The 13,431-nt window shown below is 42.6% G+C and overlaps 1 protein-coding gene across 1 annotated transcript in view; it reads left to right on the forward strand.

The window, feature by feature from the left end:
* Nucleotides 1–13,114, forward strand: part of FAXC (failed axon connections homolog, metaxin like GST domain containing) — a 67,713-nt gene extending 54,599 nt beyond the window's left edge. Inside the window, exons 5-6 of the mRNA XM_021693471.1 lie at nucleotides 3,719–3,835; nucleotides 12,600–13,114. Coding sequence (XP_021549146.1) covers nucleotides 3,719–3,835; nucleotides 12,600–12,889 — 407 coding nt within the window. The 3' untranslated portion in view covers nucleotides 12,890–13,114. The remainder of the gene's footprint in view (nucleotides 1–3,718; nucleotides 3,836–12,599) is intronic.
* The last annotated feature ends 317 nt before the right edge of the window (nucleotides 13,115–13,431 follow it).

Here is a 13,431-nt window from a genome sequence, read left to right on the forward strand (position 1 = left end):
TTTCTTTCTTTCTTTCTTTCTTTCTTTCTTTCTTTCTTTCTTTCTTTCTTTCTTTCTTTCTTTCGTTCTTTCGTTCTTTCGTTCTTTCTTTCTTTCGTTCTTTCTTTCTGTATTCCGTACTTCTTCCTCTCTAAAGCATTGTTTTTGGTAAATGATCACAGCTCAACCCTTCAGGTGGTGTTTATCTCTGAGATGATGACCCAAGGGGCCTATTACACAGAGCAAGGAGCCTGAGGTTGGAGGTCGGAAGACCTGGGAGCCAGCCTTCTTAGTCCGGTTCTATTACTAACTAAATCCATGAATTTTAAGTGTTAATGTTCTGATGCCAAATGGGAAATTCGGGTTGAATACTGTATGCATAGTTGATGTATGTATTCAAATGATTACTTTTTTTTTTAAGGATTTTATTCATTTATTTGTCAGAGAGCGCACAAGCAGGGAGAGGGGCAGAGGGAGAAGCAGGCTCCCCACTGAGCAAGGAGCCCAATGCAGGACTCGATCCCAGGACCCTGAGATCATGACTTGAGCCGAAGGCAGCCCCTTAACTGAGCCACCCAGATGTCCCCAAATGATTACATTTTTAATTATTTATTTTTTTCTTTTTATCAAGGTCCCAGGTGCTCTATGTTTAGGTTCCCAAGTTTTTGTTTTGTTTTTTTATCCGTATGTATTTTTTCCTCTTGCCTCCAAAGTCTTTGGGTTCTCCAAAGACTCAATTTACACACTTCATTCTGGCATTTCCCTTAGACAATCCCTCTCCCTCTTTCTCTTTTCAAATCAAATTAAGGAGATCAACATTTTCTTTTTTTTCCTTCTGAGCAGGAAGCTCCTGCAGCTGTCCTCTGTCTTGTTTTTCTTCTCTCTGAAACAGTGTGTGGCCCTTCTCACAGTCCCTAAAACTGTCCCATGGCTTCTGCATTGTGGGCTTCCTTAGGTTTGGGCCTTGAGTGGGCTGAGCCCTGGCACAGTCCTATAGGGATCACTGGCTGGCACGCCCCTTCTGCCCTCTCAGGATGGCACAAGAACTCTGGGTCAGGGTCCCCCGGCCATGAAGTACCACCTGCTTCACTAATGCCAGCCCTAAGGCCAAGGCATGGAGCCAGCAGGGTGCATTAAGAAATAATGGACACTTTTTTTTTTAAGATTTTATTTATTTATTTGAGAGAGAGAGCGTGGTGGGGAGGAGCAGACAGGGAGGGAGAGGGGGAGAGAATCTTTTTTTTTTTTTAAAATTTTATTTATTAGAGAGAGCATGCGTGCATGTCCATGAGTGGGGGAGGGGCAGAGGGAGAAGCGGACTCCCCGCTGAGCAGGGAGCTTGATGCAGGGCTCGATCCCAGAACCCTGTGATCACGACCTGAGCCGAAGACAGATGCTTAAGGCGCCCCAGAGAGAGAGAATCTTGAGCAGACTCTGCACTCAGCACAGAGCCTGAGGCAGGGCTCAATCCCACGACCTTGAGATCATGACCTGAGCAGAAACCAAGAGTCAGACACTTAACCAACTGAGCCATCCAGGCACCCCAAGAAAATAACTGACACTCTTGAGAACAAATGATTTACCCAGGTTTGCTTTTTTATTTTTGTCCAGGTATGGACAACTTGCTTGTCCTCACCAGAGTAGATAGTTTGGTTACGTTGAGCATTTTGTAGGGCATTCCTTGGTCCCTGTGGAATATAGAATAGAAATGATTTTTTTTAAAGATAATCTCCAGTTCCATTTGTTGTTGTTTTTTTGTTGTTTTCAACTTATTTTTAAAATTGAGATATAATTGGCCTAAAACATTATGTAAGTTTAAGGTGTAAAAAATGTTGATTTGATACATTTCCATATGCTGGTATTGTGCTGTGTTGGTCTGTTAACTGGCATTCCCAACTCCAGCCATTTCTCCTAGCTTGTTTGTACGCAGTCATCAGATACTTAATTTTTGTCCACTTGCCACTCAAGAACAGTGCAATGGGTAGATATTTGTAGAGTACAGCCTTTAGAACCATGCCTGGTATGTAGTAAACATTGCATTAGAGTTTGCTTAATAAAAATAAGAAATTATTCTTACTTTCAAAGAACTTACCATTTAGCTGAAAAGACAAAATGCACAAACAAGCAAAAACCAACCAGCACATAGCACAGTATGGAGACTGGGCTAGAAGAGGCAAGACCTCTCTGCTGTGTGCTCTCCTTGAGTCACCTCACTTATTCGCCTAAACAACCAGCAATTCCTCCCATTTTATGGTTCAAGAAATTGAGGTTAGTGGGCATAAAAGGCCTTACGGTTCTACAAGGTCCTATGTGTAATAGCGGCATTTGAACACAGGGCTGTCTCAACTGAGGCTCCCTTACCACCAGATAGAATAGACAGAGAAAGCTTTGGAAGGAGGCTCGTGCTGGACCTCGAAGGATGGATAGAATTTACCAGATGAGAGAAGTGGGGAGCACATACAGATAGTGGGGGGCAGGGAAAGGGGTGGGCGCAGCCTGGGCAAAGATGTGACCTTGGGAAGCATGAAGTGTGGGAATGGAAGTGTCCTCCAGGTTTGCTAGAGTAAGGAAGGAGCGACAGAGAAAGCCGGAACATGGGTGGGAGGCAGAGCATAATGAGCCTTGAATTCCGAGTTTGGACTTTCTTTCCTAACCCATTTCATAGCCCATTGACAGTATTTGTGGGAAGGGGAGTGACATGGTGGAGGGGAGCACTGTAGTGATTTAAGTCAGGTGGGATACGGAATGGGCTGGAGAAACAGAGGGGCTGCTATCATGAAAGCTAATGCTTGAGGTCCCGACATATGGTGCTAAGTGCTTCATGTGCATGATGCCATTCATCCTCACGATAGCCCTGAGAAGTGAGCACTGTTAATATCATCCTCATTTTCCGGATGGGCAAACTGAGGCTCTGAGAGCTTAAGTACCGACCAGGCTCCCACATTGAGTAACGGTGTTGCCAGGATGTGAACCAGGTGGGCCCAGTTCTACCTGTGTTGCCTCTGTTTGCTACAGTGCCTGCCAGTGCCTCGGGAGATGGACTTGGGACAATGTTAATGGGTCAGAGGGGACGGTCCAGGTGATGAGGACTGAACTAGTTCAGTAGTGATGGAAAAGGAGAGATGGGGGCAGCAGTGCGACACATCGTTGTACGTCAACCCGATTGCAGGGCGGGGCCTGTAGTTTCATAGTTTCTCTTCCTGTGGAAGCTGGTGTTCAGTGGTGAGGGCATTGCCAAGACCATGGTGCAGCATGGAAAACCTTACCACGTAGCCTAGACTTCTTGAGTTCTTCCTGAGGAAATGTTTTAATTTAATAAAATAAGTGCTGAGGTTGGTGTGCTTGGTGTGGGTTACTTTTGAGATGGGTTCAGCAAATTTCCAGGTGTTCTCAAGCATCTCAAGTTTTAATTACTAGAGTTTGAGACAAGGAGGTGCCTTCAGAGGTCTGTGGGTGATCAGATTTCCCTTTTCCCCATGAACTCTCCTCCCTTACCTGCTTTTCTTGATATGTTCCCAGTTATTTCCCTGTTTGGCTATTGTATGGGTTGATCCAAACAGAATTAATTTGTTTTCCTTTTGTTTCTATTTTTTTTTAAGATAAAGGGGGTGCATGCATTTTGACTCTGCAAAGCTTTTGACACACAGTTAAATGAACCTATAGAGTGTGCTGAATGCCATGATAACCACGTGGGGCAGTGCAGGCCAGCCCAGTGACCTCTCCACTCTGTCTGCTGCAGGTGATAAGAAGTACATCATGGGCCCCAAGCTTTCTACTCTCGACGCCACTGTCTTTGGACACTTGGCACAGGCAATGTGGACCTTACCTGGGACGAGACCTGAACGGCTGATCAAAGGCAAGCCCTACAAACCTCTTCAGGCTTTAGGAGTTGCTGTGGGGTGAAGGGTAGGGGTAACACAATGGAGAATTCTGGGTCAATACCTGTGAACTTGACTGTGCTTTATGGAGACACCAGGCTGTGGTGTCCAGGGCTGGGGTCAGTTTATTATGCTCAGGATGTGTAGGGGTTGAGGAAGACCGGGCTTCTCACCTGCCATCTTGCCTAGACTGTATCCTCAACAAAGTTGACACAAATTGTACTGTGTATTACACACTGGACTTAATACTTGTTGATACGGGGCTTAAATTCCACCTAGTTCCCTTGTTTTGTTGGTCTTCCTTAATTTGCTTGGGACATTGGTGCCAAGCCTCGCCACTTTCTGATCTATCTAGTTCGGCAGCAAACAGGGTGGGCTACGGGGCTGATGGACACATTGCCCATCTAGATGCTGTTTTTGAGTCTGAACTGGTGTTACATATTTCACATGTAGGTATAAGTACATATGTTTCTATATCATTTGAATTCAAAATGTTCTTTTCTCCTATTCCAGTGGGTATCTGTAGATTATACATTGAGAGTGGTAAAGCTGGTAAGTTCCAGATTGTGAAAAATGGGGGAAGTGTCAACAAATGTTTTGTAAGTCTGATACTATGTAAAATATTATTATTAGTAATAGTAATTGTTGTATATTTTGGCCAAAGAAACATAATCTTGTATCTTTGTAGTATGATCTTGGCTGTAAGACCTGCCAGAGTTACATTATGGACTGGAGGGTAGAAGTGGGGATGAATGGGACCAGATGTAAAGGATGAATGAATATATGTGTGGGTTTGGAGGGAGTGGTAAGCCAAGAATAAAATTCATGTTCGCAAGGGGGCAGGGAAAGTAAGCTCAACGTGGGTCGATGTCAAGGGACCAGATCTTGGTGTGTGTGTATGTTGGTGGACAGACTGGCGGGGTGGGATGTACATGGAAGCTGGGCCTCTGGGAGAGGCTTCTCCTGTGTTGGTAGATGGGAACTGTTTGGAGTCATCTCCAATTTTTTTTAAAGATTTCATCTATTTATTTGAGAGAGAGCAGAGTGAGAGAGAGAGAGAGCAGGAGCGGGGGGGGGGGGGGTTTGGGGGGCAGAGGGAGAGGGAGAAGCAGACTTCCCGCTGAGCAGGGAGCTTGATGCGGGGCTCGATCCCAGGACCCTGGGATCATGACTTGAGCTGAAGGCAAACACTTAACCAAATGAGCCACCCAGGTGCCTCAAGTCATCTTCAGTTTGAAGAAGTACCTAAGCAAGTGCCTGGGAGCTGGGGATATAGGGATCAAAGTCCAATATTTGGGTTTGGGAAAGGGAGTGACAGAGTTGACCAAGGTATTTGTGCCCCAACTGAGAAGGCTGGGGGTGTAGATGAGATCACCAGTGAATAGCATATAGAATGTTTTTAATGTTGATGGATCGATGGTCGGAACCAAGCAAGGCAGAATCATACAAGAAACTGAGGCAGGTGAACACCACTCGTGCGGTGGCCACAGGTGGGTGGATAGGAAGGTTGGTGAAGGCTGTAGTTCTGTGTGTGCATATGTGTGTGTGTGTGTGATTCCTGTGCATGCCCAGAAGTTCAGACCAGGCTAAGGACAGGAGGAATCATTCCCCAGATTCTCCTATTGGTGGGGATGGGGATTCAGATACATTACCAAACCTCATTGGAATGGATCAGGCATTGACTGAAGATCTTCCAGAACTTCAGCCGGGTAAAGCTAGGGATAGTATGGACTAATATTTAATTTCCTATGTGATCAGCATAGAGCTGTTCCTTGTCTTGCAATGTGTTGGAAGTTACCTAAATAGAACATGTTATCCTATTGGTGATATTTGTAGCATTTAAAATAGTTTCTCTTCATTTTAATCATCTAAAATATATTGGTTCCCTTTAGTTCATTTAGAGGTATGTTTTATATCTACACTCTATTCCTGTTGCTTCCTACTCCCTCCCTCCACTTCCCTAGCACACCACTCTTACACACCCATGAGCACACACACTGCCACATCTCCTCACCTACTTCTATACACATATACCCCAAACACACCCACTTGTACACATGCGTGCAAGCGCGCTAACACACACGGCTGACGTCATCTGTTATGAGTCAGAAGCATTTAGGTACCCATTATGAGTAGAACTATCAAATTCTATAGAATCCCTTCTTATAGGAATGAAGAATCTTTTGTTAAATTATTTATGACTTGGCCCTTTTCACTTTTACTTCCTGGAAGGACTCGAGACATTTAGTGTTCTTTTTAAAGAAATGGGTCAGCCTTTTTGGAGGATCAATTTTGAGTCCCACCCAAACATTTGGGGGAATCTGACACCATCGTCTGCGAGGGACTTTGGCACATAGTTGCATGTACTTTGGTTCTCAAACAAGTTAGCAGCTTCCAGCTCTCCTTGGGGACTGGTGTAGCATGAATCATTAAAGTCCACAGAGGGTCTCTAAATCTCATTTTGGTCATTGGTTGTATGCCCTTCCAAAGCTTCTGATTGTAGCTGCTAATAGGCAGAGTACTACTCTGGTTTCTGCTTCTTTCTCCACCTTTGCTCTTTCTGTGGTGGAGACTTGCCCAAGAGGTAACAAGAGGAAGGAGAAGCAGAAACAAGTAAGCACCTGTATGCTTTAGAACTGGCTCAAATCCAGGAGCGTGAATGCTTGGATCAGGCAGTTTTCTGCCTTAGCTTTGGAACAGCCAGAGCACTGTTGGCCTGGCCTCATGTGTAAGTGTGTGAGTGTGTATGTATAATATTAGCTTCTGGTTCTAGATATTAGTTACAATATCTAGCCACATAGTGTACCGGAGCCATCTAAAACAGTGAGAAATTTTCCTTAATTTAGGTAAGATGACAGATGTTGAATATTCAGCAATTCTTAAAATATACTAAGTATGTGTTTGTGTATTATAGATGTAGATATATGAAATATTATTTCCTTGCTGGAGAAAATTTAGAAAAGATAGAAAATTAAAAAATATAACTGTGCCCCTTGTCACCCACAGAGAACTACTGTTAATATTGTGGTTTGTGTCCTCCTCTTTCATCAAGTACATGTATGTGTATATTTTCAAAAATTGGGATCACGATGTTGATACAGTTATAAGCCTATAGTTTTAATTAACTTTGTGTCCTGGCCATTTCCCTTGTCATTAAATATGCCTTAAAACAACGTATTTAGTAGTTGGATAATATCCTATCCTATGGCTACATTGTAATTGATGTGATTAATCTTCTTTTTCTGGACTTGTGGCTTGTTTCACATAATTTTTTAACTAATATTCTCTGGTGAATATTGTATAAAAATATATTCTTGCTTATTATCTCTAGTTATTTCCTTAAGCCAAATTTCTAGTTGGGGAATTTCTATCTCAAAAGATCTAAGCTCTTGGTCTGTATGGCTAAATTGCTTTCTAGAAAGACTTCTAGCAGGGCGTCTTCTCATGAGCAGTGTCTGAAAGCACCTCAAATTTTATTCCTCCGTTAGGATCGAATATTTATTTTGAAATTTTTGCCATTTTTCCAGTAAAAAAATCTCAGTGTTACTATCAGCAAGGTTGTCGAGTGACATTTGACATTTTGTTCGGAGAGTCCTTCTCAGAGAATTGCGCGTGGATCCGGGCGCTCTTTGGGACAGGCACGGAGAATGGCAGAGCCCAGAAAACCGGACCAAAAGCGCCCGACGGGCAGTTGTGCCCTGCGTCCGCCCGCCAGGTGGCGCCACCTCAGAGCCGCACAACCTGATGCTCTTTTTCGGAATCTGTGACAACCACACCTTCTGTGTGCTTCTGGAAAACTTTATTCAGGAGCCCTTTTACCAACAGTTATTTATTGCTCTTGGATGTCTTTTCTTGCTTATTATCTGATTGATTGATAACTTTTTCCACCTTTCCATCAAGTGCTGGATTTCCTTGAGAAACAGTTGGGTCTATCCCCACCCCTGCACTTACTGTTCTCCATCTGGAATGTTCAGGAAGAGGTGGCTGTGGGGTATTTGGGGCTCGGGGAGGGGCTGGCTCAGGAGACTTTTGTGGGTATTTGTATTTTGCGATCTCTGAGTCAGTACCCTTTAGCTTCAGGAGATGAGGGGAAGGTGGTGTCCTCATCACACCATTCAAGTTTGTTTCAAACTTTTCTGGAAGAGCACATGCTCCATGCCCTCCCTGCCTGTGACAGAATGCTAAAGAGAGCGAGCACGGGCATGGCCAGCACCTCCCACAGGTCTGCAGCAGGGAGGTGCCGAGTAAATGCCTGCAGATCAGATGAGTTCGTGTGGGTGCCGGCCCCATGTATTCCAAAAACTTGCCGGTTAATGACCGAGGGCTGGGCAGGGGGAGCTGGGACATGCTGGCAGGCTCCCCCCTCGCTTCTCCCTCCCTCTCATTCCTGCTGTGCACGATTGGCAGCTGGGAGAAATTGAGCCCAGGGTTCTGGGCCTGGTTGACAATGTTTTCAGTGTCAAATTGTACACAGTATTTTTGAATATTAGAGAAATTGCAGTGATACAGGAAAATAAAATGAGTCACTTTTTTTTCAAAGAGCAGCAGGGGATATTTCCATTTGGAGAAACTCTGAGAAAAGCTCTTTATTCTTTTTGGGAGTGCCTCTGGGTCGAGGACCATTTGGCTTTCTGATAAATAGCCTCTCAAGCTGTCTGAGCATATCACTTATCACTCATTAGTATTTCACTAATGTACTTTATTGGAACTTCACTTTTTTTTTTTTTAAAGATTTTATTTATTTGAGAGAGAGAGTGAGAGAGAGAGCACAAGAGGGGGGAGTGGGAGAGGGAGAAGCAGACTCCCTGCTGAGCAGGTAGCCCGATGCGGGACTCGATCCTGGGACTCCAGGATCGTGACCTGAGCCGAAGGCAGTCGCCTAACCAACTGAGCCACCCAGGTGCCCCAACTTTATTGGAACTTTAAATTTAAAAATACATGATTGTCAAAATAAGTTGAATTATACAGGAATATTTTAAAAGATTTATGACTTCCCCTCATCCATGTCCAATATCCACCCCCATGGAATAACCAATATTAAGAATTTGGAATGAATCTTTCTGTGCCTTTCTTTTTCATGTGCAAATTTACATACACGATTATAGTAGTTTTGGTTTGTTTTTACTGTTTTTAAACTAAACAGTGGAATTGCATTATACACATTATTTTATAACTCCCTTTTTTTCACTTACTAGAATATCATGCCTTTTAACAGCTGCAAAATATATAGAATTGATACACCATAATTTCTTCAGTCAATCCCTACTGATGGACATTCAGGCCATTTTCATCTTTCTTTTCTTCTTTATTTTTTACTGACACAATGCTCTTGACATCCAAATACATATATCTTTACATACTGGTGCTTTTATTTTAGTGGAATAGAGAAATAAAAGTGGAGTTTTGAGCCAACAGTTAGAATTTCAACAGATGACATTGGATTACTTTCCAAAAAAGGTTATAGCAATTTATAATTCCACCAGACATGTAGTTACAATGCCTGACCCTCCACATTGGATGTTATCAGACTTTAATTTTTACCAGTTTGATGTATGAAGTTGTAATCTGATTATTGAGTACACTTTGAAAAAAATGCAGTTTTTCTATTATTTTACAAGGTTCACACCTTCAACATAGGCATTTATGTTAACACAGGCATCTCTCTCTCTCTCTCTCTCTCTCACACACACACACACACACACACACACACACACAGAGCCTGTTTCTAGTGCCAACTTTTTTCTATTCTTTTGGCTGGTAGCACGGTGAGTGGGTCAGAGACAGAAGGGATTGGCAAAGCCAGACAGGGTAGAACTCCACCAGAAAATTTCGTTCTTTATTCCATTGTTTTTATCAGTGGCAAGATATGAGGATGGGTATGTGGGCTCCCAGTTTTTGCTTATGAAAAGCAATCCCTTTCTGGACTGCATAATAGAATGATCACTTCTTCTTGACAACTCATTATCTTTGAGGGGCAGCACCTATCTCCTCATAATTCTTGAGATCCTAAAAAGAATTACAGAACAATCTTCTGTGACAGGGAGTATGCAGCTATTAATTCCCAAGCCAGGCTGTCGGCTCATCAGTAGAGAGAGAGAGAGAGATTAGATTTGTGGTGAAGGGCATGGAGTCTGGAGACTGGGTGTTTGAATCCTGGCTCTGCCACTTTCTAGCTATGTGACCTTAGGCAAGTTAATTAACCTCTCGGTTGCTTCAGTGTTCCCATGACAGATGGGGATAATAATAGTTCCTGCCTCATAGGATTGTTGCAAGGACTAATTCAACAGATGAATAAAGCACTTCAAACAGTGCCTGGTACACAGTAAGGACTATATGCATGTTTGCTGTTATTATTATTATTAATTTTTATTGCACGCTGAAGGGGTATTCATGTCACACAGGATGAAGGCAGGGCAGCTCTCCTGGAAGAAAAGCGAGGAAACAGGCAGTAGAAAAAACAGCCACAGAAGAAGTGGCTAGAACCATATATGGTATAGATCCTGTGGATACTGTGAATAGATTCTGACTTTCTAGCTGCTTGCTAACCAGCTCATAGCGAATGGTCTTGATTGAGGCAAACGCAGCTGCCCCAGACCCTGCTGTGAAGTGACCATAATCCCCCCCACCCCCCCGGCCAAACTTTGCAGTTGCCTCCACAGCTTTGTCCAAGTCTGGGTTACCTGGGACTGGCAGCAATACCTGGTGAGGGGTTTCCTGACTGCTTCCCTGTGGGAGAATCTAAGCGAAGGCTTTGTCTGCATCATTTCAAGGAGCACGGGTGTTGGCTCCTCGGCTTCTGGCTCCTGGGCGTGTGTACGTACAATCCTTGAGTATGGGGCAACCAGAATGGACTCTTGCATAGGGTGAGTGGAACTGTTATGATCTGAGGCAACTGAAAATGGTGACCTGGAACCAGTATTAATCCACCGGTTTTTAGGGTCCATGGAGTAGAGGGATTTGCTTCATTTTATAGGGAACAGCTTTATTGAAGCAGAGCAGCAATCAAGTTTTGAAAAATTTTCATGGGAAAATGTATATAATAATGTTATGCAAAGTAACAGGAAGTAGTAATAATGACAATAAATAAATAGAAAATATGCTGAAATAAATTACACCAAAATTTTAATTGTGATGACCTTGGATTGATGAGATTTATAGGTGCCTTTTGTTTTCTTCCTTATCTAAATGGTATACATTTTTATATACAGACTTCTAATTTTCCAAAATGAGAATGTATTATACTCTTTTTTTTTTTTAAGATTTTATTTATTTATTCATGAGAGACAGAGAGAGAGAGAGGCAGAGGGAGAAGCAGGCTCCCAAGGAGCAGGGAGCCCGATGTGGGACTTGATCCCAGGACGCTGGGATCATGACCTGAGCCGAAGGCAGACGCTTAATCATCTGAGCCACCCAGGCACCCTGTATTATATTCTTTGATAGAAAATAAAATAAAGACTATAATCAGTAGACGCATTAATATAGAAACAACCTAAATGGCCATAAAGGGGGTGTGGTAAAAACAAAATGAAACTATGGTACATCTGAATAATGAACTACTGTGCAGTTATCAAGGTGGTAGTGTGAAATTGAAAGTTTTTTATTAAGGTTGTTAAGTGGGAAAAAGTAGAGTAAGAAACAGAATATATAGTAAATGCTAAATAGCAAGTATAAATATATGTAAGTGTGTATATAAGTATATACATTTCTGGAAGAACATAAAAATGTTATTACAGTGGATGTGATTATTGGTAATTCTTTTATTTTTTGCGTATCCATCACTTTCTAATTTCCTGCAATAAAACATGGATCACCTATATAATAAGTAGATGTTTGTATGACTTCTAAAAAAACAAACATCCAAAGAATATTCTTAGGGCGATGAAATCCTGTAAGGGATAGTGACAAATTATGTATTTGTAAGCAATGTTGCCATCTGGTGGATCAAAGGCAAAAACTCACTCTCTTCATTTTTCATCGGGAATTAGGAAAGGAATGTCAAATTCTGTGTCATGTTTCAGACAAATGCTTGGACAATTTTAGCAACTTAACAAAAGTGTTCCTTTGATTCGCATGAAAAAGAAGTAGCCCAGTGAGTGGGAATGTAATTATGGGTGTAGCTGTTCAGTTTTACTTTAAAAAATTTAAAAAAAATACCTGTTTTACTAAATGTGCCTGTGGGCACACTCATCCATAGACAGTTCTGAGTTACCCATTTTACTTAGGATTATTTAGGGAAAAATTTACATCTTAACATAACTTTTTCCAACTACTTGGCCTAGTACCCAGTTCTTAATAACACTACAAATGTTTGTGAAATGATCGATTACTTCTGGCTGACTTAACCCAACTAACTGTTGGTGTATTTTCACGGGCTATAAATTCATTTAAATATGAACCATCGAAGCACCAGTTCTCTTGATAAGCAAACATAAAATTATAATGCTTTACACAGCCAAATGATGGTAGTTTAGCTGCCATTTTGGATAAACTACCCACCTCCCCTCATTACCATAAGATTCTCTCCTGAATCTCACTCAGCCCACTCAGAAATTTAACTTTTCCCACTCACCATTCTTCTCATGTGCATGAAAACCTAAATATCTGATGGTCCCTCTGTGGAAAAACATTGTAAACGTCTCCCCGACCGTATTCTTCCCAATTCCCTGGGCCAAGTGGCTAGCTGAGAGACTGCTGCCTTTGAGAATTAACCCTGGCTTTCCTTACCCCCCCGCCCCTCCACAGGTGAGCTGATCAACCTTGCCATGTACTGTGAGAGGATAAGGAGGAAATTCTGGCCCGAGTGGCATCACGATGATGACAACACCATCTATGAGTCTGAGGAGAGCAGCGAAGGAAGCAAAACCCACACACCCCTGCTGGATTTCAGCTTTTACTCAAGGACAGAGACCTTTGAAGATGAGGGAGCAGAGAACAGTTTTTCCAGAACCCCAGATACGGATTTCACTGGACACTCGCTCTTTGATTCTGACGTGGACATGGATGACTACACAGACCACGAACAGTGCAAGTGATGTTCAGCCTCGCTGACCCTCTTCTGCCGGAGCTGCCACACCCTGGGGTTGGTCCAATTTCCCAGGTAGAAATCCATCTCAGCTGGGAGGAAATCTTCGTGCTTGGCACACTTCTCACAAGCTAACTGGACTCTAGCAGCCTTATTTCCTTTTGTACAAACAAAACACAGAACCATTCAGATGGCTCCATTTAAAACAAACAGGCAAAAAAAAAAATGTCAGCATGGTTCCTGAAATCCATTTTTGTTTTCATTAGAAAACTAACATTGTGTGGTAGAGCCCATGCAAGAACAGGTTGTCTGTGGATCGTGTTTATGTAGATCCTCTTCAACCCGAGGGCTTAGTTGTGAGACGGATTCTTGAGCATCCTTCATCCACATGGGTTCGAAGTAATGAGTGAAGTCATCAGGAGAAATGTAGGAGACAGATGTTCTATGGTGGCTGCTTGTATTTTATGTGTGTATATTGTATGTTGAGATAATTCAAATAAAATCCATAGATATTCAGTGAACACCTACTATGTGCAAAGCACTGTGCTAGGT

This window comes from Neomonachus schauinslandi, chromosome 8 (assembly GCF_002201575.2).
Source record: "Neomonachus schauinslandi chromosome 8, ASM220157v2, whole genome shotgun sequence".
Taxonomy (NCBI): domain Eukaryota; kingdom Metazoa; phylum Chordata; class Mammalia; order Carnivora; family Phocidae; genus Neomonachus; species Neomonachus schauinslandi.